General features: G+C 38.7%; 2 protein-coding genes across 2 annotated transcripts in view; one reads left to right on the forward strand and one right to left on the reverse strand.

Annotated features, from left to right (window-relative positions):
* The window catches only part of WDR49 (WD repeat domain 49), a 165,545-nt gene that overhangs the window by 85,908 nt on the left and 52,236 nt on the right, over positions 1–27,401 (reverse strand). Inside the window, exons 6-7 of the mRNA XM_043875086.1 lie at positions 23,140–23,307; positions 20,450–20,598 (exon numbers count right to left, since the gene is read on the reverse strand). Of these exons, the coding sequence (XP_043731021.1) occupies positions 20,450–20,598; positions 23,140–23,307 (317 nt within the window). The remainder of the gene's footprint in view (positions 1–20,449; positions 20,599–23,139; positions 23,308–27,401) is intronic.
* LOC122675904 (GTP-binding nuclear protein Ran-like) lies at positions 6,237–7,285 on the forward strand. The gene has a single exon (XM_043875088.1). It carries the CDS (start codon positions 6,273–6,275, stop codon positions 6,921–6,923), a length of 651 nt encoding a protein of 216 aa, XP_043731023.1. The 5' UTR covers positions 6,237–6,272; the 3' UTR covers positions 6,924–7,285.

A 27,401-nucleotide genomic window follows, 5' to 3' on the forward strand; every position in this document is an offset into this window, starting at 1 on the left:
TTCCAGTGGTCATGTATGGATGTGAGAGTTGGACTATAAAGAAAACAGAGTGCTGAAAAATTGATGCTTTTGAACTGTGGTGTTGGAGAAGACTCTTGAGAGTCCTTTGGACTGCAAGGAGATCCAGCCAGTTCATCCTAAAGGAAATCAGTCCTGAATTTTCATTGGAAGGACTGATGTTGAAGCTGAAATTCCAATAGTTTGGCCACCTGATGCAAAGAACTGACTCATCTGAAAAGACCCTGATGCTGGGAAAGATTGAGGGCAAGAGGAGAAGGGGACAACAGAGGATGAGATGGTTGGATGGCATTACCAACTCAATGGACATGAGTTTGAGTCAACTCCGGGAGTTGGTGATGGACAGGGAGGCCTGGCGTGCTGCAGCCCATGGGGTCACCAAGAGTCGGACATGGCGGAGCGACTGAAGTGAGCTGAACTGAAGTGACTAAACAACAATATAACCACAGGGAGATCAAAGTTATAGAATGTAAGATAAACTCTGCCTAGGGCTTCCCTGGTAGCTCAGTCAGTAAAGAACCCACCTGCAATGCAGAAGACCGGGTTTCAATTCCTGGGTTGGGAAGATCCCCCAGAGAAGGAAGTGGCAAGTCACTCCAGTATTCTTGCCTGGAGAATCCCATGGATAGAAGAGCCTTGGCAGGCTACAGTCCATGGGGTCGCAAGAGTCGGGCATGACTCAGCAACTAAAACCATCACCGGTGTTCCTGGCTTGGAGGATGGAGAAAAGGAGCTATAAACCAAGGGAGCTGGAAAAGGCAAGGAAACAAATTCTCCTCCAGTGCCTCCAGAAAAGTAGACAGCCTTGTGAGTACCTTGATTTTAGCCCGGTGAGACCCAGGCTACAATTCTAACCTACAAAACATAAAAGGTGTGCTGTTGCAAACCACTGAGTTTGTGGTTATCTGTCACAGTAGCAAAAGAAAACGAATACGATCTCTTTCTCTATATAGATTTTTAAATAGATAATAGGTAGATAGATAGATAATATATGTATTTTTTGTGAAACAAAATTCTTTACTGTCTGAGTCACCAGAGAAGCCCATTAAAGGAAATCAAGTTCAGATAACACAGACAATTAAGGCACAAAAATGCCACACACGTGGACAAGCACTGAAGGAAATGGGAAGAGGAGCTCTGCAGATGCCAGTGTTGCCCCTGCCAGTCATGGAGCAGAATTAACCCAGTGCAGTGAGGGAGAATCAGGCTCTCCTGGTTGCTCAGAGGGTAAAGAATTTGGCTGCAATGCAGGAGACCCAGGTTCAATACCTGGGTAGGGAAGATCCCCTGGAGAAAGAAATGGCTACCTACTCCAGTATTCTTGCCTGGAGAATTCCATGGACAGAGGAGCCTGTCGAGGTACAGTCCATACGGTTAGAAAGAGTTGGACATGACTGAGTGACTAATACTTTCAGTGAGAGAGAGTCCGAATAAGAGGGAAAAACCCCTCCAAAAGGGGCTGCAGGCCAGTTCTAGGGCCAGACTTCTTCGGTCGTCATCTTGGCTCTGTCCCTTACTGCAGAGTGAACTCTAGTTTGTTTCTTTGTCTCTCTGAAATTTTGATGTGTAACCTACCTGAAAAGTGAAAGGGAAGTCACTCAGTCATGTCCGATTCTTTGCGACCCCATGGACTATGGAATTCTCCGGGCCAGAATACTGGAGTGGGTAGCCATTCCCTTCTCCAGGGGATCTTCCCAATCCAGGGGTCAAATCCTGGTCTCCCACATTGCAGGCAGATTCTTTACCAGCTGAGCCTCCCCCTAGCCAGCTGAGGGAAGCCCAAGAATACTGGAGTGGGTAGCCTATCCCTTCTTCAGCGGATCTTCCTGACCCAGGAATCGAACTGGGGTCTCCTGCATTGCAGGCAATTCTTTACCAACTGTGTTATCAGGGAAGCCTGGTACCTATGTAATCTGACACTATAAAGATTGAATGAGAGCCCATGTCAAGCATTTGGCGTGATGACCTGTATGTAGTAAGTGCCCAATAAATGTTTCATTATTAAATGTATTTTATTCCTTCTATTATATAAATATTAGAACTTTAGAGCAGAAAAAGTTTCTTTCAAATAAACTGGTGTGCTTTATCCAATGTGAGAATTATTTCTAAATTATCTATGAAAGATGGCCTCTTTACACAAGTGTTTATTACTCCATAAGGCAAGCAACCCTGTAGTTTTAACCTATTTTATATCTTATACTCCTTTGGGGAAAAAAATCAGTTGAAAATGATGGCCCATACCTTCCTTTTAAATGCACATATTCATATATGAGCACAATATTCCATAGAATTTCTTTGGATACACAGACACACGAATCTCCTATGCAGATCCTGGGATCCCATGGGATAGGAATTCCTATAGCATTATGATAAGCCAAAGACTTCCTCTTCTACCTTTTGATTCTATCCTACTCTCTTTCCCTACATCTACATCAGCCTCTTCATACACCTCTTGTCCAGGGTAGATGACCCCAGTTCCTTTTAAATCATAGCATCATTTGTAGATCCAACTCCATCATGACAGTCTCTTGATTCTCTCCCTTTGTCTTTTTTTTTTTTTTTTTTTTCACTTTCTTTTCAGGGAGGTTGGTCATTCAGGCTTTGATCACTTTTTTTAAAAATGTAATAAGATATGTCCATGGTGTAAAATCCAATGGCATCAAAAGGCTTTTTTATCAATTCATCCCCCTCAATCCCAAGTCCCCGTCCCCCGCCTCCATCTCAGAGACAGCATTCTTTGACTCTTTCTGAGTTATGGTTTTCTCCATAACACCAAATAATAGCTGTGTGTGTGTGTGTGTGTGTGTGTGTGCAAGCATGTGTGCCTGTGTGAACATAGCATATATTAATTGTACATCGAATGATACTCTCTTCTGAAAGAAATACTTACTTACACTCCTAGTCTCCCTTTCTCATCCCATTGCCCCAGTCTTAACATTGTAATTTTTAGTCTGATGCTTAGTCTAAACATTGAATGACACTCTCTTCTGAAAGAAATACTTACACTCCTATTCTCCCTTTCTTATTCCATTGCCCCAATCTAAGCGTTGTATTTTTTAGTCCTAAGCTAAAAACTAGTTGTGTGTGTGTGTTAAATTGCTTCAGTTGTGTCTGATTCTTTGTGACGCTATGGACTGTAGCCTGCCAGGCTCCTCTGTACGTGGGGATTCTCCAGGCAAGACTACTGGAGTGGGTTGCCATTCCCTCTTCCAGGGGATCTTCCCCACCCAGGGATCGAACCCATGTCTCCTGTGGCTCCTGCATTGCAGCTGGATTCTTTGCCACTGAGTCACCAGGGAAGTCCTAGTGTTGTTACATTTTAAAATAATATACTTACACATTAATTAATGTACCATCAATAGAAGACAGTATATCTCTACTCACCAATATATAACATGAACACCTTAGGGTCCCCAGGGGTTTATTTAAGCAAAGGGCTCAGAATTGAGCCAATATTTCAGGTGTGTTCTAACCACTGTTACAGACACTATGACTTATTTAAACACCCTATTTTTACATTAGCTGAATAAGCCACTCCAACATGCATTGCCCTTACCTTGAGGTCCTGACTGAGTAAAACTCTAAGTGTTATTCCCATGAATAAACAATCAAGGCAGGCATCTACCATTCTACCTTTAAAAATCTGATGTTGTAAGCTAAAATTAGGATTTTTCTAATTTCAAAGTATAAGAATACAATTTTGAATCCTAATTACATTATATTGATAACTCTCCCTGATTTGTCCATACATCCCATGGAATACAGTAGATGGTAAATAGATGTTTTCTTCATTTGTTGAAATCTGTGGTTCATCTAATAACTGTTTTTATCCAGCTCACCAATGAAAAATATTAGCTAGGATAAGTCCAAAAATATAACACTTCCATAAACAAAGCTTGCCTCAACTTCTACATGGTTATTTACCCAATTGCAGATCTCATCTAATTCACAATAAAATGTTATGAGGATTTTTCAAAAACCTTGCATAAATGAGTATGTTTGATGTAAACTAAGATCATGGCATCTGGTCCCGTCACTTCATGGCAAATAGACGGGGAAGCAGTGGAAACAGTGGCAGACTTTATTTTGGGGGGCTCCAAAATCACTGCAGATGGTGACTGCAACCATGAAATTAAAAGACACTTACTGCTTGGAAGGAAAGTTATGACCAATCTAAACAGCATATTAAAAAGCAGAGACATTACTTTGTCAACAAAAGTCCACCTAGTCAAGGCTATGGTTTTTCCAGCAGTCGTGTATGGATGTGAGAGTTGGACTATGAAGAAAGCTGAGTGCTGAAGAATTGGTGCTTTTGAACTGTAGTGTTAGATAGGACTCTTGAGAGTCCCTTGGACTGCAAGGAGATCCAACCAGTCCATCCTAAAGGAAATCAGTCCTGGGTGTTCATTGGAAGGACTGGTGTTGAAGCTGAAACTCTTAATATTTTGGCCACCAGATGCAAACAGCTGACTCATGTGAAAAGATCCTGATGCTGGGAAAGATTGAGGGCAGGAGGAGAAGGAGACAACAGAGGATGAGATGATTGGATGGCATCACTGACTCAGTGGACATGACTTTGGGCAAACTCCTGGAGTTGGTAGTGGATAGGGAGGCCTGGTGTGCTGCGGTTCATGGGGCCGCAAAGAGTTGGACATGACTGAGTGACTGAACTGAACTGATATATTGGGTAATGTATCCATGTACTAGCACCTGTAACAAACTAAACTCCCAGATAAAAAGCATTACCAATCCTTCTAACCCCAAGACTATATGTTTATAAAAGTACATTGGGTTTTCTTGGCAAGAATATTTTATTAAACAAATTATTCTAATTCTTAAACCTTATAATTTTTATTTAAAACATTCTGGCAACTCTCCAGAAAATGTTTATCCTCAAAAATATAAATCCTATAAGAACTAAGACTTTCAAATATATTTCAAAGTGTTCTAAATATAATAGGATGGATAAGTCATTATTTTGAATGTTAGAGTCACAAGATTAAACACATCTATATCACTCTCAAACTCTCATATAACTTAAAATGGTTATATCCCCATTGTTCAAAATCCTGTCTTGTTTGGTATGGATTTGTTCCTAAAAAAGCTGAAATTAACTTTATTTCAGAAGAACTTCATTTTAGAAAAATAATATTGGGCAAGATTGAGTATAGATTAGCAATAACCCAACAGTACTAATGGACTATAATTTCCCCAGAATCATTTTCCACACGTTGTTCAAATCATTTATACTGACTTTAATATTTTGTTGACATTTAGTCACATTTAATTAAATGAAAAATTAAAAATAGATGAGTGATAACCTCTACTCTATGACAGGTGAGTTCCTGCTATCAGCAATTAAAACTAGAGTTGCTTTTAAAAGATCATAATGTGTATCTTCATTAATTTTTCTTAAAATTAATTTTTACTTTTCTTCTTTCCCTCCTTCCCTTGAAGAACCCTTAATTTTCATAATTAGTGATCCTACTAAGTTCCCTTCCATCTTTAACTATCTAATTTTTCTTTCTGCTAAGAATCAAAGCCAACAACATTTATATACTGTCATCAATGTACAAAACAGTGTTTCAGTTCTCCCAGAAATAATGTCATGGCATGTGACTTCCCATATGATTTTCAATTTTTCCTACACTTCCATAATCTATGCTAGTGATTCTCAATCTTAACACTAGAAATACCAATGGTGTTTGAGAAAATGATTATGTTTGGGGCCTTTTCCAAAACCAACTAAATCAGACTCTCTGAGGATGGGGCTCAAGCATGAGTTTTCTTTAATTTCCCAAGTATTTCCATTGTATTACACTTTAGCTTCTCAACTTGGTTTTAAGGTCAATGCTAATCTCCTTGAACAAGGCCTTTTTCTCTCAGCTTAATTAGTAATATCATGTGACTTGGCTTTAAACCAGAAAACTGTGCTCCCCTAATCAACCTATATCTCTTTAATCATGAAAAATATCTCACATTAATTCTATTTTCTTTGCAAAATGTCACTTAAATAACTAGTTATTATTGAGAATTCTTGATTTTCCTCTTTTTATGTTCATTTTGACTTCTGGAAGAGAATTATGCCACATTTCAGAAAGGAGTATATTTAATATCATTTTCCATTCCAGATATCTTAGAGATGTTTCCTTTATTTTTAGCAGGGAAAATAAAGAACTGGACAAACACCCAGGCTTAAAAATTATCATTGAGAGTCAGACGGGCGCGGAGACGCTTCTGGAAGTAACATCGCGATGGCTGCCCAAGGAGAACCCCAAGTTCAGTTCAAACTTGTTTTGGTTGGTGATGGTGGTACTGGAAAAACTACATTTGTGAAGCATCATCTGACTGGTGAATTTGAGAAGAAGTATGTAGCTACCTTGGGTGTTGAGGTCCATCCTCTTGTGTTCCATACCAACAGAGGACCTATTAAGTTCAATGTATGGGATACAGCTGGTCAGGAGAAATTTGGTGGACTGAGAGATGGCTATTATATACAAGCTCAGTGTGCCATTATAATGTTTGACGTAACATCAAGAGTTACTTACAAGAATGTGCCTAACTGGCATAGAGATCTGGTACGAGTGTGTGAGAACATCCCAATTGTGTTGTGTGGCAACAAAGTGGATATTAAGGACAGAAAGGTTAAGGCAAAGTCAATTGTCTTCCACCGAAAGAAGAATCTTCAGTACTATGACATTTCTGCCAAAAGTAACTACAACTTTGAAAAGCCCTTCCTCTGGCTTGCTAGAAAATTGATTGGAGACCCTAACTTGGAGTTTGTCGCCATGCCTGCTCTTGCCCCGCCAGAGGTGGTCATGGACCCAGCCTTGGCAGCACAGTACGAGCACGATTTAGAGGTTGCTCAGACAACTGCTCTCTCGGATGAAGATGATGACCTGTGAGAAAGTGAAGCTGGGGCCCAGCGTCAGAAGTCTAGTTTTATAGGCAACTGTCCTGTGATGTCAGTGGTGCAGCGTGTTTGCCACTTTATTATATAGCTAAGCAGAACATGTGCTTAATCTTTGGATGCTGAAGGAGATGGATGGGCTTTGGAGTGAATGTGGCAGTTTAAAAAAAAAAAAAACCTTCATTTTTTGGACCTGCATATTTAGGTGTTTTGGAACACAGTTGTTTCCTCCTTGAGTTTCAAATATAAGACTGCTATAGTCACATGACAATATTGAGAGGTGGAATCTTGTTTGTTACTGTCATTCCCATTCCTTTTCGTTTAGAATCAGAATAAAGTTGTATTTCAAATATCTAAGCAAGTGAACTCATCCCTTGTTTAAATGAGCATTTTAAAACCGCTAACAGGGAAAGTTGTGCCATGTTACTATTTGAATTGCCTTTGCTATTACCACTTAACTTGATGTCATTGGGTTAAATGCTCCTAATTTTTTGTATACTTGAATCATTTCACATAACGTAATGACAAGTGAACAGTATTGTATTTGATAAGAGGTGTAAGTACTATCAATAGTTAGGCTAAAATAACACCAACCCCACCTGCCTTTGGGCTTAGGTAGTGTCACCTAGGGATGAGATTTATGTGACCTGTCAAAGGTGGTACCTGTTTCAGATGTTTCAAACAGATATCTTAATTATATTTGCATCTTATGGCAGAAGTAACCATTTTCTAATGTAGAGCTTGTCAAAGTCCAATGAAATCATACAAATGGTTGCAGGAACTTGAGGGACATCTCGTCTGTTAAATATGAATATAATTGTGCATTTACTTTTGTTTTTTGATGTTACATGTTTAATGTAAAGTTGGCATTCTAGGAAGATGTTCCATGTTTACCTGCTGTTAAGTACTCCCCAGCTTTAAAGGTTATCAAAGATTAAGGATTTCAATGGCTATATCACAGCTTTGGTGATTTTTCTCTCCCCAAAGAATTTTTCTGGGTGGTGCAAGAACACCACAGGATGCTGCAGCATAAAAGTAGGTCTTAGGTAAGCCTCTTAGTGATGTGAACAGACTGCCAAACTTTCAGTAGATTAACCACTTAACGTTGTATGGTTTCCACATGTAAACATGAATTGGGTCTGTCTTGCCTGAGTTTGATCTCACTGACACCATACTGTAGCAATTAGAAATCAAGACGAGCTATTTTCCTCTTGTAAGTACTACTGTACTATAGTTCAGTTTACCAAAGTTCTTTAGATGTCCAATTATCCTTAAATGATTACTTTCCTACCTAGAAGTAGGGAAGGATCCCTTTTAAGTATATGGAAAAATCGACTGTAAAGGGTAAAATTGGATACATTTTAATTTGTTAAAATATTGAATAAATATTAATAGATTCAAAAAAAAATTATCATTGAGTAAATGATTATTTTTTAATTTATATTTTCCATAAATTCTCATCTAAACTATACTTTCTATTTTCATCACAATACCTGAGAACTTGTGATGCTTGTCCAAACAAGACTTACTAAGTCTAGTCTTTGAAATGATTTATACACGGCTCTTTATTTTATCTCCCTTTTTACAGTATTAGAGGAATAAATATCCAAGCTTGTGATTTTATATCAAGGCAGAATTTAGTTTTTCACATAATGATGAAGACATCTTTCTACTTAATCTTTATCTTGTTACCATTTAATAATGCAGGATTATGAAAGCAAATCCCATACGAATCATAACTAACACTAGAAATCAAAGATGGAGACTCCAGACATCCTGATCTTCGTTTTAATACTACTCAGGTCTGTCAGTTTAGGTGTATTATATTATCTTTCCATTTCCTCACCTTTATACAGAATGGGTCCCTGCCAGCTTTGAAATTCTGCCAATTTTTTTGGAATGCACTGAAATTGCTCAATCCATTATCTATACGTTCCAAAATAACAAAATGGAAGCAGTTTCAAGAAGGGGTATTGTGAAAATTGGGTTAAAGAAATGTGTCTAATTTTACTGAGGAATTTCTTCCTGCCCCCTGCTAGAGATGAGCAGAATCATTTCACACAGGCATAACAAAACTATAAAGTTTGCAACCCCATGGACCATAGCCCGCCAGGCTCCTCTGTCCATGCGACTTCCCAGGCAAGAATACAGGAGTGGGTTTCCATGCCCTCCTCCTGCATCTTCCAGACCCAGGGATCGAACCCGCATCTCCTGTGACTTGGGCATTGCAGGTGGATTCTTTATAGCCAAGCCACTGGGGAAGCCTAATGAAACTATAATATATAAATAAACAAAACTTTTTTATCCTATAAATATTAGATTTATTAAGTGGGTAACTTCATGGAAGGGTGGGTGTACAAATAGATGTATGGATGGATATAGAATCCGTTTTCAGTGCACTTTTTAAAACCAAATCAGTATTATTTACATATTGGCAACATGTTCAAATTTAATTCAAAGTGGTTAGGGGAAAAACTGTAAAGTTTCCTAATAATGCTAGAAAAGTGAGAAAAAAGTAGAAGACAGACCCCAGACAACTGTATCTAAATGAGACTTGTTTGACTGCATCAAACATTTGCTACTAAATCCTGCCATCCTGCAGGGCATAGATATAAAATGACAATAAGAAAGAGAGAGAGAGAGAGAATATAGCACTAGGGGATTTTGAAGACAGCAGTGCAGCAGCTCAGCTCTCCAGGATAATCCACAAAAATGGATAGCCTACTTGCAGATAATAGGATAACAGGAACTGGGGGCATTGGCTCTTCTGAATATACCTTTATGTATTAACAAGTCTATTTATTTAGAATTTAAGCCTTGGGATAATCCACAAAGGCATAATCAGTGAACGTTTAGAAGCAATTTTGTTTGACATGATATATACTAGCAAAAGTATTCTACTGAACACCTCAGTTAGTGTTTTTATCTCTAAGTCATATAACAGATCTTCTTTTAAGAAATATTTTTGCCATTTTTTCCCCCAGGATGAGATCTAATTTAAGATATTAGTCGGAAATTAAAACCTCTTGTGCTATTCGCTCTTAAATTATTACCATAGCCATTATCATCTTTTTTTTTTTCCATCTTTTTCAATAAAAATGAGAGAAGACATACAGCTCTAAGACACAGATTTCTATTGTGTGTCTGTTTGGTATTCTATCACTGACCTTGAAAAAGTCAAAATGCTTCTTAACACTATGAATTGTTTCGAAAAAAATCTCACTAATTTCCCAGTTCAAGTTTGGCAATAAATTTAACTAACATCAACATTTTGTTTCAAAAGCTTTTTTTTTTTTTTTTTTTTTTTCAGAACAAAAGTTCATTTGGAGGATTTTAAAATTTCAGTTAAATTGATTTTTTGGCTATTATCATTACTCACATACACTGAAAAACATAACAGGGTTTTTTTCCCAGGCTTTAAACAGAAGTTTTCAAACTTTGTGTTTCAAAGATTACTGTCTCTTTTTTTTTTCCCAATTATTTTTATTAGTTGGAGGCTAATTACTTTACAATATTGTAGTGGTTTTTGCCATACATTGACATGAATCAGCCATGGATTTACATGTATTCCCCATCCTGAACCCCCCTCCCGCCTCCCTCCCCATCCCATCCCTCTGGGTCTTCCCAGTGCACCAGCCCTGAGCACTTGTCTCATGCATCCAACCTGGGCTGGTGATCTGTTTCACCCTTGATAATATACGTTTCAGTGTTGTTCTCTCAGATCATCCCACCCTCGCCTTCTCCCATAGAGTCCAAAAGTCTGTTCTATACATCTGTGTCTCTTTTTCTGTCTTGCATATAGGGTTATCATTACCATCTTTCTAAATTCCATACATATGTGTTAGTATACTGTATTGGTGTTTATCTTTCTGGCTTACTTCACTCTGTATAAGGGGCTCCAGTTTCATCCATCTCATTAGAACTGATTCAAATGAATTCTTTTTAATGGCTGAGTAATATTCCATGGTGTAAATGTACCACAGCTTCCTTATCCATTCGTCTGCTGATGGGCATCTAGGTTGCTTCCATGTCCTGGCTGTTATAAACAGTGCTGCGATGAACATTGGGGTGCACGTGTCTCCTTCAGATCTGGTTTCCTCGGTGTGTATGCCCAGAAGGGATTGCTGGGTCATATGGCAGTTCTATTTCCAGTTTTATAAGAAATCTCCACACTGTTCTCCATAGCGGCTGTACTAATTTGCATTCCCACCAACAGTCTAAGAGGGTTCCCTTTTCTCCACACCCTCTCCAGCAACTATCTCTTTTTTATTTCACAAAATAAACATAAACACTTTAAACTTCTTTCTTTTTTTAAGTTCAATATTTATACTAACAACCTTTTTGAAGAAAGTAAGTGAAAACCAATTAAAATAAGGGAACTCTGGTTCAAGTATCACTGCAGACTAGGATTTTGTAGGGGGCTTTTCTGCTTCAGAGAAAATCAGCTTTAACTAAAACATAATTTCTGTCGCCTTGCTGGATCTTCAGGGATTGGGGACAATCTCCACGGGTCCAAAAGAAGAAAGAGGTATAAGAAGCAAACTTAATATGGAGACAGTGAACAGTAGGCATACATGAAGAGACTATAAACAGGAGCCTAAGCCTTGGACCAGCAGGACAACAGGGGCACTGAAGCAAGATTGTTCAATTAAAAGGACAAAGAAAAAGGAAAATGCAGTAGCCTCAGGACAATAGCTTTCTTTATTTCTATACTGCAGAAACAAACACAAATCTTCTCTGGAGGAAAGCATTTTCAATTTCATTCTTCAGAATGTCTATAGTTTAGCAACAACCAAAAATGAGGTAACAATAAATGATAACCAGACATAAAAAGGAAACATGTCACCATGTGGGAGAACACAAGAACAGCAAATATCAAATTTGGTTCTCCAATGACTCCAGGTATTAAAATTATCTGATAAGAAAATGCAGTAATTAACATGAAATTAAAGAGCTAAAAGTCAAAATCCCCCATATGAGCAAACAACAAAAGAGTATACGCAAGTAACAGGCAGTTAAAAAATGTTTTAGAAAAAAAATTGTTACATTTAAAAACTAAATGCATAGGTTATATAGAAAGTGGGCACATCCCATTATAAACATCCCCATAAAAGTCAAGACTATGACAAGATGCTTTCTGAAATGTGGAGGAAAAACCTCAACAAGGAATGGAAACTTAGTGTACAATTATTCTGGAAAGACCATTAAAAGAATCAATAAGTAAAATACAGAATATGTTTTCTCAATATTTTAAACATGTCACATTCAAATTGAAGGGAAATACAACTCAAAAATTAATGTAATTTTTCATGGAACATGAATACTGATCCTAACATTTACTTAGAAAGATAAAATGCCAGTTCAGTTCAGTTCGGTCACTCAGTTGTGTCCGGCTCTTTGCGACCCCATGAACCACAGCATGCCAGGCCTCCCTGTCCATCACCAACTCCCGGAGTTTACCCAGACTCATGTCCTTTGAGTCGGTGATACCATCCAACCATCTCATCCTCTGTCGTCCCCTTCTCCTCTCACCTTCAATCTTTCCCAGCATCAGGGTCTTTTCAAATGCATCAGCTCTTCGCATCAGGGGGCCAAAGTATTCGAGTTTCAGCTTCAACATCAGTCCTTCCAATGAAAATTCAGGACTGATCTCCTTTAGGATGGACTGGTTGGATCTCCTTGCAGTCCAAGGGACTCTCGAGAATCTTCTCCAACACCACAGTTCAAAAGGATCAATTCTTCAGCACTCAGCTTTCTTTACAGTCCAACTCTCACATCCATACATGACCACTGGAAAAACCACAGCCTTGACTAGATGGACCTTTGTTGGCAAAGTAATGTCTCTGGTTTTTAATATGCTGTCTAGGTTGGTCATAACTTTCCTTCCAAGCAGTAAGCGTCTTTTAATTTCATGGCTGCAATCACCATCTGCAGTGATTTTGGAGCCCCAAAAAATAAAGTCTCTCACTTTTTCCACTGTTTCCCCATCTATTTGCCATGAAGTGACGGGACCAGATGCCATGATCTTAGTTTTCTGAATGTTAAGATTTAAGCCAATCTTTTCACTCTCCTCTTTTACTTTCATCAAAAGGCTCTTTAGTTCTTCTTCACTTTCTGCCATAAGGGTGGTGTCATCTGCATATCTGAGATTATTGATATGTCTCCTGGCAATCTTGATTCCAGCTTGTGCTTCATCCAGTCCAGCGTTTCTCATGATGTACTCTGCATAGAAGTTAAATAAGTATGGTGACAATATACCACCTTGATGTACTCCTTTTCCTATTTGGAACCAGTCTGTTGTTCCATGTCTAGCTCTAACTGTTGCTTCCTGACCTGCATTCAGGTTTCTCAAGAGGCAGGTCAGATGGTCTGGTATTCCCATCTCTTTCAATAGTTTATTGTGATCCACACAGTCAAAGGCTTTGGCATAATCAATAAAGCAGAAATAGATGTTTTTCTGGAACTCTCTTGCTTTTTCTATGATCCAGCCGATATTGGCAATTTGATCTCTGGTTCCTCTGCCTTTTCTAAAACCATCTGGAACATCTGGAAGTTCACAGATCATGTATTGTTGAAGCCTGGCTTGGAGAATTTTGAGCATTACTTTACTAGTGTGTGAGATGAGTGAAATTGTGTAGTAGTTTGAGCATTCTTTGGCATTACCTTTCTTTGGGATTGGAATGCCAGAGGGTTGTTAAAATTAAAATAGTAAAACAGAAGTAGGAATTTCTCTGCTAGCTATCATAGCATACAAAAAAACTATGCTGGTTAAAATGGTGGTATATGCATGCAAGAAAAGACAAATAGACTAATGGAAAGAATAAAGCATCCAGAAACAAATTCATGTATACATGGAAATTCAAATAATAACAATGGAATTTGAAACCAGTGAGTGAAAGTGAAATCACTCAGTTGTGTCAGACTCTTTTCAACCCCATGGACTATAGCCTGCCAGGCTCCTCCATCCATGGGATTTTCTAGGCAAGAATGCTAGAATGGGTTGTCATGTTCTTCTTCAGGGTATCTTCCAGACCCAAGGATCGAACCTGGATCTCCCACGCTGCAGGCAGATTCTTTACCATCTGAGCCAGCAGGGAACAAATTATTCAAAACAATTATTCAAAACCTCTTGGCTACCCATTTGTAGAACAAAAAATTTTACACAAAAATAAACTGCAAAATTAAATGCAAAAAAACCAAGAATAGAAAAATTAGCTGAAACCAAAGAACACCTCTATAAATATGAGGTGCGGAACACATTCTTAAGCTAGATACAAAATCCAGAGCCATAAAGAAAATCATTTCTTAGACTCAGTTTTGCAAAAATTTAAAACTTTTGGATGAAAAAATCACATAAATGGATCTTCCCTGGTGATCCTGCGGTTAAGAATCCACCTTGCAATGCAGGGGACACTGGCTCAATCCCCGGCCTGGGAAGATCCCACATGTGTAGGAACAGCTAAGCTCTTGCAACACAACTACTGAGCCCATGTGCCGCAACTGCTGAAGCCTGAGCGCGCTAGATCCTGTGCCCTTAACAAGAGAAGCCACTGCAGGAAGAGGCCCTCACACTGCAAACCGAGAAAGCCTGCAGGCAGCAGTGAAGATCCAGCACAGCCAAGACATACATAAATAAAATAATTTTTTAAACTCACATGAACAAACTTAAAAGAAGTATGCTTGAAAGAGGCAAAATACTTGCATCATATATAATAAGGGATAATCAACATATTTTTCAAGCTACAACTACTGATAGTAGTTCTGAGTTCAGTTAATAAGATAAAGATTTTAAAGGGTAGCAGTAGAGACACAGACATAGAGAAAAGACTTGTGGACACAGTAGAAGAAGGAGAGGATAGCACGAATTGAAAAAGCAGCACTGATATATATATATATATTACCATATGTAAAACAGATAGCCAGTGGGAATTTGCTATGTGACACAGGAAGCTCAAGTTGGTGCTCAGTGACAACCTAAAGGGGTGGGATGGGGTAGAGGGTTCAAGAGAGAGGGGACATGTGTATACCTGTGGCTGATTCATGTTGATGTAAGGCAGAAACCAATCCAACATTTTAAAGCAATTATCCTCCAATTAAAAATAAAGTTTTTTAAATCATGAAAAAAAAATAAAGGACATGATCAGATAATGCAACATAAAAAAAAATAGAAATATAAATGGTCAGTAAATAATTGAAGAAATTCATTCTAATTTTTTGTCCATTAGATTCACAAAAGAATGAGCACATTAATGGTATCTGTCATTACCAAAAGATCGTCTCACGTGGTGGAGTGGTAAAGAATCCACTTGCCAATGCTGGAGACACAAGAGGTGAGGGTTCGATCCCTGGCTCAGGAGGATCCCTTGGAGTAGGAAATGGCTATCCACTCCAGTATTCTTGCCTGAAAAATTCCATGGAAAAAGGAGCCTGGAGGGCTACAGCCCATGGAGTCTCAAAGAGTCAGATATGACTGAGCACACAACACACACACACACATCATTACCAAAAGAGCAGGGAAACAAACACCTTTACATGTCTCTGACGAATATACCAATTGGTGCAATAATTCTGGATCTAAATCCTTCTTTAAGAATTGAATCCCTGTTGGCCCAATAGCATCATTTCTAGAAATCCATCTCTAGGAACATATAACAAAGAAATCAACTTATGTGGTCTTAAAGATGTGTATGTGCATGTATGTGTAGGTGTCATAGCTGGTTAAACACAATATCTCTTATAATCAACATGTGATTGAATAATTAAGGTTGACCTGCCATACTATGAATCATTATGCAGCAGGTAAAAAAATCAGGTATATGTACAGTCATAATGAAAGATCCACAGGAGATATTGTTTAGGGAAAAGGAAGTGGCAGAAAAATATAAATCACGTGAGGCCATTTATATAAAAGCAATAATAAATAGTACTTTGAATTGGTATAACACATAAGATGGTACATAAATAACAAATTATGACACCACCACATATTATAATGCAATTTATCAATACTATAATATGTAAGTATATGATAAAGATGTGAGACTATACAGATCAAGTGTTAATAATAGCTATTTCTTGGAAGAGGAATTGATTTTAAGAGGGGTGAAGAAAAGGAATATTTACTTCGTTCTGACTTGCTTCCTCGTTTGCAATTTCTACAAAAGAACATTAATCTGTTTACTTCCACAATTTAAACAAAATGAAACTGGCTTTGTCTCTAGATGGATACAGGAAATTTGAGGAGAAAGGGTATGCAGGAGAGAAAGGAAGACCGACAGGTAAGAGCTAGTCACCAGCACAAGAGCCTTTGTATTTTCCTTCCCAACCTTGGGACCACGGTCTAGAAACCACACCCTGGAAAAAATCAAAATCTCAAACAAAAGATTAAGTTACAAACTGATCTGATTCTGGTGGCCAAGTCAGGATGAGCAGCCTAAGAGAGGAGTTAGGAGCAATAGAAAAGCCCAATCAGATTCCCTGGTTGGAACGTCAACCTCCAGCAGAGGTATTTCCCAGAGGCTTTGAAAATCCTTTTACTTCCCATGGTGATTCCTCCTCTAAATGACCAAGTTATTGGTTCCCAGCAGGGCCATGCCATCTATCACTGATTACCATCTTATGAGACAATTTAGAACTCAGAAACAAAATGCAATTGGACTACTGCTTAGTATAATATTAAATTCTACAGATAAATTTATTGTTTAATCATCACTGGAAAGCATAATAGAGCAGTTTTCCACAAAAGAATTGAAGTCTCAGGTCATTTGGAGGAAGTTATTTAGATCTAAATTGCTTTGATCTGAAAATCCTCTAATTAGCAATTCATAGGCCAAAATATGGTTCAATCAAAGACTTTTTGAAAATAGAACGCTTTCTTTCATTTTCCCCATTCCCTAAATTAACCCTAGTCCTATAAAATATCCAGAAGAATTTTATGACAATAAAGCCAAGATTAACCTGGTAGCTGAAAACCCTGTTGTTTGTTGTGCAGACATTCAGGCTAAGATTATTATACATTTATCGAAGTGAAATGGATTTAGACTAATGTGAAAGACAGCATGACAAGCTTTATTACAATGTAATGATTTAAAAGTCAAAGCAAAAATAGGATGATAAAACTGCCTTGAAAGAGACCAGGCAGTCTTAACATTAATGATAGCTATACACAATTCTGACTCTAAAAACATTTTTCTCCACTTGCTTATAAAGGTATACCACCTTCCAGGGAATTCTGTAATGATAAAAATATCTGTTATTTCCTTCATACTTAGCTCTGATAAAGATCTACTTACTTAACGAAGATTTATTAAGGACCTGCCATGTGTATGGTGGGCTTCCCTCCGGGCTTAGTGGTAAAGAATCTGCCTGAAATGCAGGAGACACAGATTCAATCCCTGGGTCAGGAAGATGCCCCGGAGAAGAAAATGGCAACCCACTCCAGTATTCTTGCCTGGGAAATCCCATGGACAGAGGAGACTGGCGGGCTACAGTACACAGGGTCACAGAGTCAGACACAACTTAGCGACTAAATAAACAACAATACACATCAGTTTAAAAAAATTCAAAGAAATGAATTCAACAAATAATCTTTGCCTTTAAGCCCTCAAAATCTAGCGAAAGATACAATGTGCATATACAACTTTCAAGTATACTTGTCAGATTGTGTGAAATTCAATAATGGAAGTTAGAGCTAAAAGATCTTAGGAAATAGAACAACTAAATAAGACTAAGGCATGAGAAAAGTTTTCATTCTGAGTTTCTTTGTTACTTGATATTCACAGTAATAGGTCTTCACTTTAAACTGTCAACAAATAATCACTGAACAAACACTGCAAGGTGTGAAGCACTATGATGGATGCCAATACACAAGCTGAAAAGATACGACCCAGCTTAAGACCCCAAACTAACAACTTCAGGACAACGGAATACATGCTCTAAGAAGGGCCACGGGTGTAATGGGAGTGCAGAGAAATGAACACCCAGGTCTGCATGAAAGACTCCAAAAAAGTCTGAAACTTCAAGGATAGATAGGTTTTTGCCAGTCGAGCATGGAGGAGAGGGAACAGAAGACAGAGAGCAGGCATGCAGCAGAACCATGAGGCAGCATGGTGGGAACCAACTGTGATATGCCTGCAAAATCAAATGAACAGAAGAGAAAAGCAGGAACTGGTCTGGGGAAGAGCTTTATATAAAAGCTTCAGAATTTTAGAGCTGATATTTAAAATGAGGGCAAGAGAAGATGCTGAAGAATTTTTCTTACAAACCACTTAATTAGCAGGATGGAGGACAGACTGAAATGAGCCCAGTCTGCAAGAAGAAAGACATGTTAGGAAAACTCTGCCATGGTTTGGATGAGATAATTCAAAAGAAGATGAGATTTTGGATTAGAGCAGTGGCAGATGGGAGAGAGGTGAAGCTGATGAATATATTTGATGGCAGAATCAACTGGAACTGGTAGTTCAGTGGGGAAGGAGCTTTACAGTCGGATACATAATATACTAAAATAAGCAAGTTTGGCAGGACTTATGCATCAGTTCGGTTCAGTCATGGGCTGCAGCAAGCCAGGCCTCCCTGTCCATCACTAACTTCCGGAGCTTGCTCAAACTCATGTCCATTGAGTCAGTGATGCCACCCAACCATCTCATCCTCTGTCACCCCCTTCTCCTTCTGCCTTCAATCTTTCCCAGCATCAGGGTCTTTCCAATGAGTCAGCTCATTGCATCAAGTGTTCAAAATATTGGAGCTTCAGCTTCAGCATCAGGCTTCCAATGAATATTTAGGACTGATTTCCTTTAGGATGGACTGGTTGGATCTCCTTACAGTCCGAGGGACTCTTAAGAGTCTTCTCCAACACCACAGTTCAAAAGTATCAATTCTTCGGTGCTCAGCTTTCTTTATAGTTCAACTCTCACATCCATACATGACCACTGGAAAAACCATAGCCTTGACTAGACGGACCTTTCTTGACAAATGTCAAGAATGTCTCTACTTTAATATGCTGTCTAGGTTGGTTATACCTTTTCTTCCAAGGAGCAAGCATCTGTTAATTTCATGGCAGCTGTCACCATCTGCAGTGATTTTGGAACCCCAAAAAATAAAGTCTCTCACTGTTTCCATTGTTTCTCCTTATGCAAGGTGAGGCTAAGGAATTGAGGTGAATTTCTATTTTTTTTCTATTTGATTTGCATATATACATGCGTCACTTCAGAATAAAATTAAAAGTCTGAGTCACTGAAAAACTCTCAAAAACGCTGTCCCCAGTAAGTCTATAGCCTATTCGTGTTCTCCTCACAATCAGGTTTCTTGAAATCTATCACATGTTTACTGGATCTATGTCAGGCATTATGTAAAACAGAAGCTTTACAGGGGAACAAATGACGAGATTATTAGATAAGAAATTTACCTGGGAGATATGAGTAGTGGTCAGGATACAACCCAGACTACCTGATCCTGGTACAATGTTTTTTCCACCCTATATAGAATATGTATCAATATCATCAAATAGAATGGACAGACCTATTTAACTGAAATTTCTTAATGTAATACTCTGCAGATTAACTTTGATTTTTAACTTACTGAGACTCTTCAATAGCAAAGCAACACTGGTTCATTGTGTGTATTCCATATTTTTTAATTTGAATGTAATTGCTTTACATTGTTGTGTTAGTTTCCGCTACACAACAACGTGAATCCACGTGTGTATATATATATATATATATATATATACACACACACACATATGTCCTTTTCCTCTTGGGTTTCCCCCCCACCCTTCCATTCAAACCCCTCTAGGTCATCACAGAGGACAGATGTGTTTTACACCAGCTTCCCACTGCATACACGCTAAGTCACTTCAGTCGTGTCCGACTCTGTGTGACCCTATAGACTGCAGCCTGCTAGGCTCCTCTCTCCATGGGATTCTCCAGGCAAGAGTAGTGGAGTGGGTTGCACTGCCCTCCTCAAGCGGATCTTCCTGACCCAGGGACTGAGCCCACATCTCTTACATCTACCTGCATTGGCACATGGGTTCTTTACCACTAGCACCAACTAGCTATCTATTTTACCCAAGGTAGTGCATATATGTGTATGCTACGCTCAGTTCATTCCATCCCCTCTGACCCCCACTGTGTCCACAAGTCCATTCTCTACATCTGTGATTCCATTCATCCATATCTTATCAGTGTAACATTTATCATTCCCATTTCTGGCTTTTTTTTATTGGATTAATGAATACTTTGGAAACTTTTAAAACAACCCATCGAGAGCTCAATAATGAGGATTTGATCTATGAGTACATGGTTTGAAAAAATTTTTTAATGAAATAACTCATCCAGTTGTCCAGGACTATCCTAAATTATCATCAATATCTTTTTTTAAAAATATAGATTTCCAAACCATAGTAGTAAGTCACTATATTTTAAAAATCTATACCATCTCTAAGAGGAATTTCAAACCAAAGATAGATTTGGGTAGGAACTGAGGAGGCAGGACTAAATAAACTGAATGTACACTGTTACTTACTTTATCTCTGGAGAAGCTGAAAAGTTGTTTTCTTGAAGCAAAGAACTGGACAGCTATCACACTGGCTGAGTGACCCCAAAGGACACCAACCGGCTTAGAGACAAAATAAGGGTTCCAAAGGCAAACTTTATTGTCAATGCCAGCAGTTGCTAATCAGAAAGAAAAAGAAAATGATTTTAATAACAGGAATACCCCACAACACTTTCTTTTTGAAATGAGTATATCACATACTATATCACCACAGGCTGATAAAAGCCTTCTCATCACTAATGCACCCTTGTTTTGAAGGAAGGAAAATTCTATCACTGTGCAACAGCCCAGGCTAATAGGGCATGAGTTCTATCACTGGAAGTAGTTGAAATGGAATGTGTGGGGGAGATGGGCCTGCATGGGGTAAAAGGACAAAAGTTTCTTTAAAAGGCACCAGCAAAAAAATTTTTAAAAAAGGCACCAGCAGCCCAAGCAGGAGGACAGAAAATTCTTCCTCCTGGTCCCAGTATTTCCTTCTCCAGCCTACACAGCCTAGGAATGCAGATCATATTAAAGTTATCTCAGGAGTAAGAGAGAACTAAAACAATATTTAAAGTTTCCAAATTAATGAAAAAGTATAAGGAAATCAATTCTTTTTCACTGTCATGTAAATAATGGAGAATTTCTAAGCAAATGAGCAGCAGAAATATGTGTTTGACCTGCTCTATTGAGAGAATAAGGGTTTAAAAATGCAAATTAATCATATTCAGGGAGTGTATCAGAAACTGGGGGCACAGTGCTTGTGCTTTTTCAGTTCTGAGGAAATTCAGCAGAGCCCTCTCTGCTATTCCCATGTTTAGGGCCAACTGCAGAGCTGAACCTATTCACATTTATGGAGTCACCGTAAATGTCAGACCCCTATTGGATTAATAGCTCAGGGTTACAGAAATAAGAGGAACTGAATGTACTTTCGTTTCAAGTCTTTACCCCATAGTATGAAATTAGTAAGTGATAAATTTTACCCTGAGTATTATTGCACACAGTAACATGTAATTCCAGCACTGGGCCAGGTACATGGTAGAGATCAGTACAGAGGGGCTGAAATAATAATGAATCAAAGCACTGGTTGTTATTTGAGCCCTTTTAAGCCCAATTCACTAACTCCTCCAGCTTTGTTTAATAAATCTACAATCCTCCTTGAAAGTTTGCTGTTCGCATATCCCTGACTTCAAAGTCAGTCTCTTTTACCAAGAATGGCAGCTATGATTGTTGGGAATTTTAGAGATTCAGCCCCTTAGCTGATATCAATACTCTTTATATGAATGACAACTTTTGAAAGAGGGTCAATAAGACCCCTTCTGTAGACCATGTGTAACTACCTATTCATTCTCTGTAACTACCCTATCAATTTTTAAAATAACACCTCACTTTTCATATTTGAACTAATATCATATAAATCAAATTATCAGCTTTCAAAATGCCTAAAATTTATTTAAATAGACTACACCTGAAAATCTTTATTGCTTATCTCCTCAGCTAAAATTACATAGAAAAAAAGAGCTCTCCTCTAAAGGTCCTTCAACAGAGGAGTGGATAAAGATGTGGCACGTATATACAGTGGAATATTTCTCAGCCATAAAAGGAATGAAATTGTGCCATTTGCAGACCTAGAGGCTATCATACAGAGTGGAGTAAGTCAAAAAGAAAAAATATATATTGTATATATTAACACATATATGTGGACTCTAGAAAAATGATACAGATGAACCCATTTGCAAAGTACAAATAGAGACACAGATGCAGAGAACAAATGTATGGACAGCAAATGGGGAAGGGGAGTGTGGAATGAACTGGGAGATTGGGAATGACGTATATACATATATACTTTGTGTAAGATAGATAACTAATGAGAAATTACTGCATAGCAGAGGGAACTCGACTCAATGCTCTACGGTGATCTAAATGGGAAGAAAATCCAAAGAAGAGGGGATATACCTATATGTTATAGATATTTCATTTTGGTATACAGCAGAAACTAACACAATATTGTAAAGCAAATGTACCCCCAGTAAAAATTTACTTTAAAAATAAATTCCCTTAGTATGCTAAAGGACAAGTCTGAAAATTTTTCAAAAGCATCAGAAGCTATATTCTGAGAGGTGATTAGAAAATGTTCTACATTTTACATTTCTCTAGTGAGTGTATGTGTGTATGTGGACGTGAACAAGGAAAATGATGTATTTGGGTAGAGTGAGTGAGTGATAGTCGCTCAGCCCTGTCCAACTCTTTGCAACCCCATGGACTGTGGCCTGCCAGGCTCCTCTGTCCATGGGACTCTCCAGGCAAGAATACTGGAGTGGGTAGCCATCTCTTTCTCCACTGTTTAGGCTGAGCATTTGGTTATGCTAAGGAGACGGCAGAGGGCAGACACTGCACAATTAGTGTTCTTTCTCTATGTCATTTTACATTCCCCATCAATTCTGAGAAAAAGGCTCATTAAAGCATTAGAGTACTTTCTCATATTTTCACCCCAAAGTAGTTCATATATGCTATACATCTTAATGCATCATTATCAGACATTCTCAGGTAATAAAATGTGAGCTGCTCGAGCTGGTCTCTCTGGCAATAAAAGCAACAAGGTGAAGAGGCTCCATGCATGCAAATATGCATCGCACACTATTCAAGAGTCCCTCATAGTTATCATGATTTATTTTACATACCAATTAAATTGAGCTGAGAGTGGTAATCAAAAGCATGAATGCCCTGGGCAATGTTGAAAGATGTCATTTTAAGGTGCTTTTTGGATTTCTCTCTCCAGGCCAGCACCACAGTGTTGGTATTGCTGGTTGTACTGGAAATAATAGCGTCTAAAGATGCACTGTAAGTAACTGAGTAAAGAAAAAAGAAAAAAATCTTTAGTGGATTTCTCACAAGACACAGGCAGAATAGTATTACTTTAATACATGAAGTTAAAAATTAAACTCATATTATGATGATACAACCTGACACTTAGAAAACACCTCACTAACCCCTTCTCCCACCAAAAAACTTAGAGTGAAAACTTACAAAAAAATCTGCAATCAGACGTTTCTTCGACCCCAAGGATAGCTTAAAATTTTTTAATTAGAACACATGACAGGAAACAATATGAATCACAATAATCACATGGGATTCTGGAGATATAAGTAACTGGCTAAAATGCTGGGTTCTTCTTCCTGGGTCTAAAGTAGGCAAACAGGAGGTGAGCAACCATCTGCTACTCTCGAGGTCCAGCTCATGCCCAAACCATTGGTTTACTTATGTTTTGACTGGTCTAGAATGTTTGAGAGTGGGGTGGCCAGGGCTTGAAGCTCTGCCAAGATTCACAGCTAGAAGTCTAGGTCGATTGGCAGTTTTCCTGTTCTTGATGATCTAGTACTAGGAGTGTGAGAGGACCATGCGTGTTTAGTCATGTCTGACTCTTTGTGACCCATAGACTGCAGCCCACCAGGCTTCTCTGCCCATGGGATTGTCCAGGCAAGAATACGCTAGATGAGCAGCAAAACCCCACAAGCAAGAAAAATGATTCTGTTGTCTTTTGTCAGAAAGACCTGTGCATTCCTATAGACTCAGGCTCCAAAAGACACAGCTGCTCTGCCACAAACTTCTCACCACTATGCCCTCCATGGTTAGATGACAGTTTTCTTTCACATTTGGCTGAGACAATATATTTGTGCCCCAAGGTGAAAGATTTCCAATTTGACCTCAAACCCAAATTTCTGCCTCACACAAAGAGGGGTGTTGTAACTTCGTACAGCTTAAGACAAGTTGTTTTAATAGAACGGCTCTTGAAAATGTTTCTGATCTATTTATTATCCAGCGTCAAGAGCTAACACGCTTGGAATACAATCCTCAGGGATCACTAGAATTCTTACACTTATTAAACTAATCCTTGACTGCAGTTTGTTCCTCACTATCTTGTCAAGAGTGTTTGCATAGAAAACACCTTAGAATATGAGACTGCCTCTTTTTCTGTAGCAAACGATAGACAAATTTACTACCAAAAATAACTCTGGAGCCAAGGACAGCATGCGTCCTGCCCACTGCAGAAGATTCAGATTCTATAAGCTCAGGGTTCTTCTCCTGTAACATGACCCACTGTGCAGCCATTCATCTGCAACTCTCCGCTTTGCCTCTGTGAGACCTGAGTGTCACGGGGAATTGACATGAATGTGCTGCTACTTCTGGGGGTTGCTGTGCTGTGAATAATGAAGTCCTTTTTTCTGTAACACAGGAGTCTTATGTCCTCTCTCATTTTAAGATTATTTTAAAAGTTCTTTCTCCACAGGAGAGCCACAGTATTTGTATTGTTGGCTGTGCTGGAAATGGCAAGCTAACTTACTAGTAACTAACTTGGAAACAGTCTTACTATTTTGGTTGGAAGAATTTAATTTGCTTTATATAGAGGCATGTATACATATGAATACATATATGCATATAGATATATGAATATATATATTTCCGAATTAGTAAAGGCAAGGATTCTGAGAGGCAGAAGTGTAGCTCAATACACTTAATATAATACACTTAATAATACACTTAATATACATCACACACTTAATATAATACACTTAATCAATACACTCAATATAATATACTTAATAAAGTAAATGGGAAGAGATACACTTAGACACAACTTAGCGACTCAAACAACAACTGCAATTGACAAGTGAATAGCTTAATTTAACATATTTCATATCTGTCTCACTACAAAATGTATGTCTTAACATGACTGTGCTTTGTGAGTGCTAATTTGCTTCAGTCATGTTTGACTCATTGCGACCCCATGGACTGTATGTAGCCCGCCAGGCTCCTCTGTCCATGGGATTCTCCAGGCAAGAATACTGGAGTGAGTTGCCATGCCCTCCTCCAGGGCATCTTCCCAACCCAGGGATTGAACCCACGTCTCCTGCATTGCATTTCTTTACTGTCTGAGCGGTAACAAAACAATGGGTGGAAAACAAATGTAAACTCCAGAATTCAGAGCTAAAAGAGGCCTTATCTACTTCTTTATTTTACAGACTAAGAAATAGACACCTGTGCAGATTCAAGGATTTGGCAAAAATCAGCAACTGATTGTCGTCAAATGCTGGACTGGAGCCCAAGTATTTAGACTGAGTTTGGTTTAATGTTATACAACATACAATATCAAAGATCCAAGCTCAGGACAACTAGAGTTTGGCAGAGCCAGAGTACAAATTCAGACCTGACCTCTTGACCACTGGAACAGGGCTTCTCATATTGTAATAAGCAAAACAGTCACCTAGAAACTTGTGTTAAAATGCAGATATTCATTCAGAAAATCTAAGATGCTGCATTTCTGACAATCCCCAGTTGTGGCTGGTGACGCTCTTTGGTGATGATCATGCTTTGAGTAACAAGACACTAGAATACATTACTAAGAGCATGGCTCTCCTTCTATACTCTAGAGAATTAAACCATTCCCTGGTGGTTCAGACAGTAAAGAATTCACCTGCAATGCAGGAGACCCAGGTTCAGTCCCTAGGTTGGAAAGATCCCCTGGAGAAGGGAATGTCTATCCACTCCAGTATTCCTGCCTGGAGAATCCCATGGACAGATGAACCTGGTGGACTACGATCCATAGGGTTGCAAAGAGTTGGACACAACTTAGCAACTAACACTTTCATTTTCTTAAAATTTGGGAGATCAAATGCTCCTTTGGCAATCTGATGAAAGCTGTAGACCCTCTCCATCAAAAAGACGTGTACACACAAAGTTTTGTATAAAATATCAGGATTCGAGGAACCTCCCCAACCTCCCCACCTCTATTCACGAAGCCCAACAATGATAGATCTGAAGAAATCAAATGAGAAATCTCCAGCAACAAGGTAATTTGGGATTGCAAAACTTTCACTTGCTTTCTCAAATGATTCTTAAAGTTCCTGTTACTAATGATGCATATGCTTTGTGTTAATCAATACCCATGTAAGCAGCTCTTGGCAGGAAATAGCTCTTTGCAGGAAGCTACTCTCTGCAGGAGGCCCCTTTTGTCTTGTCACTTTAGAAAAGCTATATTGTAACTAACCTTTAAACCAGACTTTCCCGGGCTCTACTCATCTCCTGCTCAAGCACACCTTTCAAATCCTTTGATCACACAGTGCCTTGTCTAACCTGTTGATTCTTTTCTTAGATCAGAGAAATAGAGATGAAGGATAAGTAATTAACAGCGAACTATATCTTTTCCCCATTTCCCCTTCCGTAATCCCTCAAGCTACCTATGTGAACAAGACAGCATCTAAAGAAAGATCACAAGGAGTCCCCAAGTCTGCACGCAGTGGGAGATGGTGATGAATCTGACCTCCTTTCTCAATGATTAACTGAGATTATGTCTCCTTTTTCCCTTTAAAAACTTTCAAGGCCAAGCAGAATCTCTGGAGTTGGTTCTGGAACACAAGTCTACCTTCTTCCCCAGGATGCAGGCTTCCTGAATAAGGCACTTCCGTTCCTGCCAGCGCTTGTCTCTCAAGTATTGACTTTCAATTGGTGAGCAGCCGAACCTGAGTTTGGGCTTTTCTTTTTAGTTTCTACTTCTTAAAGTAAATGAGTTTAACCGAGTTTTGATGCTAAGTTTCTACTAGTCAATGCCAATCAGAACACAATTTCTGAGGAAAAAAGAAGGGGCTCTGATAATGCAAAGAGGACTTTTAGAAAGGAGACCTCACAGAGCTCCAGGCAGAATAATAATTCACCAAGTAGTGTGCTGTGAAATATTGTGAAACACAAAAGGAACGCTAAGGGCCAAAATGGTCTAGTTCTCCACTCAGCCAAGAATTTGCCTGGACCATTGTTTCTTGCTCATCCCCCAACATGTAATCTCCCTCAATCTATGGATTACTTAAAAGTATTATTAGAGTAATTTTTTTAATCCCTTCCACTACCAGATATTAAACCATGTCCTTATCTTGTAATCATCTTTAGTGGG

This window comes from Cervus elaphus, chromosome 19 (genome assembly GCF_910594005.1).
Source record: "Cervus elaphus chromosome 19, mCerEla1.1, whole genome shotgun sequence".
NCBI lineage: Eukaryota > Metazoa > Chordata > Mammalia > Artiodactyla > Cervidae > Cervus > Cervus elaphus.

Coding starts and splice junctions, on each gene's coding strand:
- LOC122675904 (XM_043875088.1), top strand. CDS start 6,273: ATGGCTGCCCAAGGAGAACCCCAAGTTCAGTTCAAACTTGTTTTGGTT.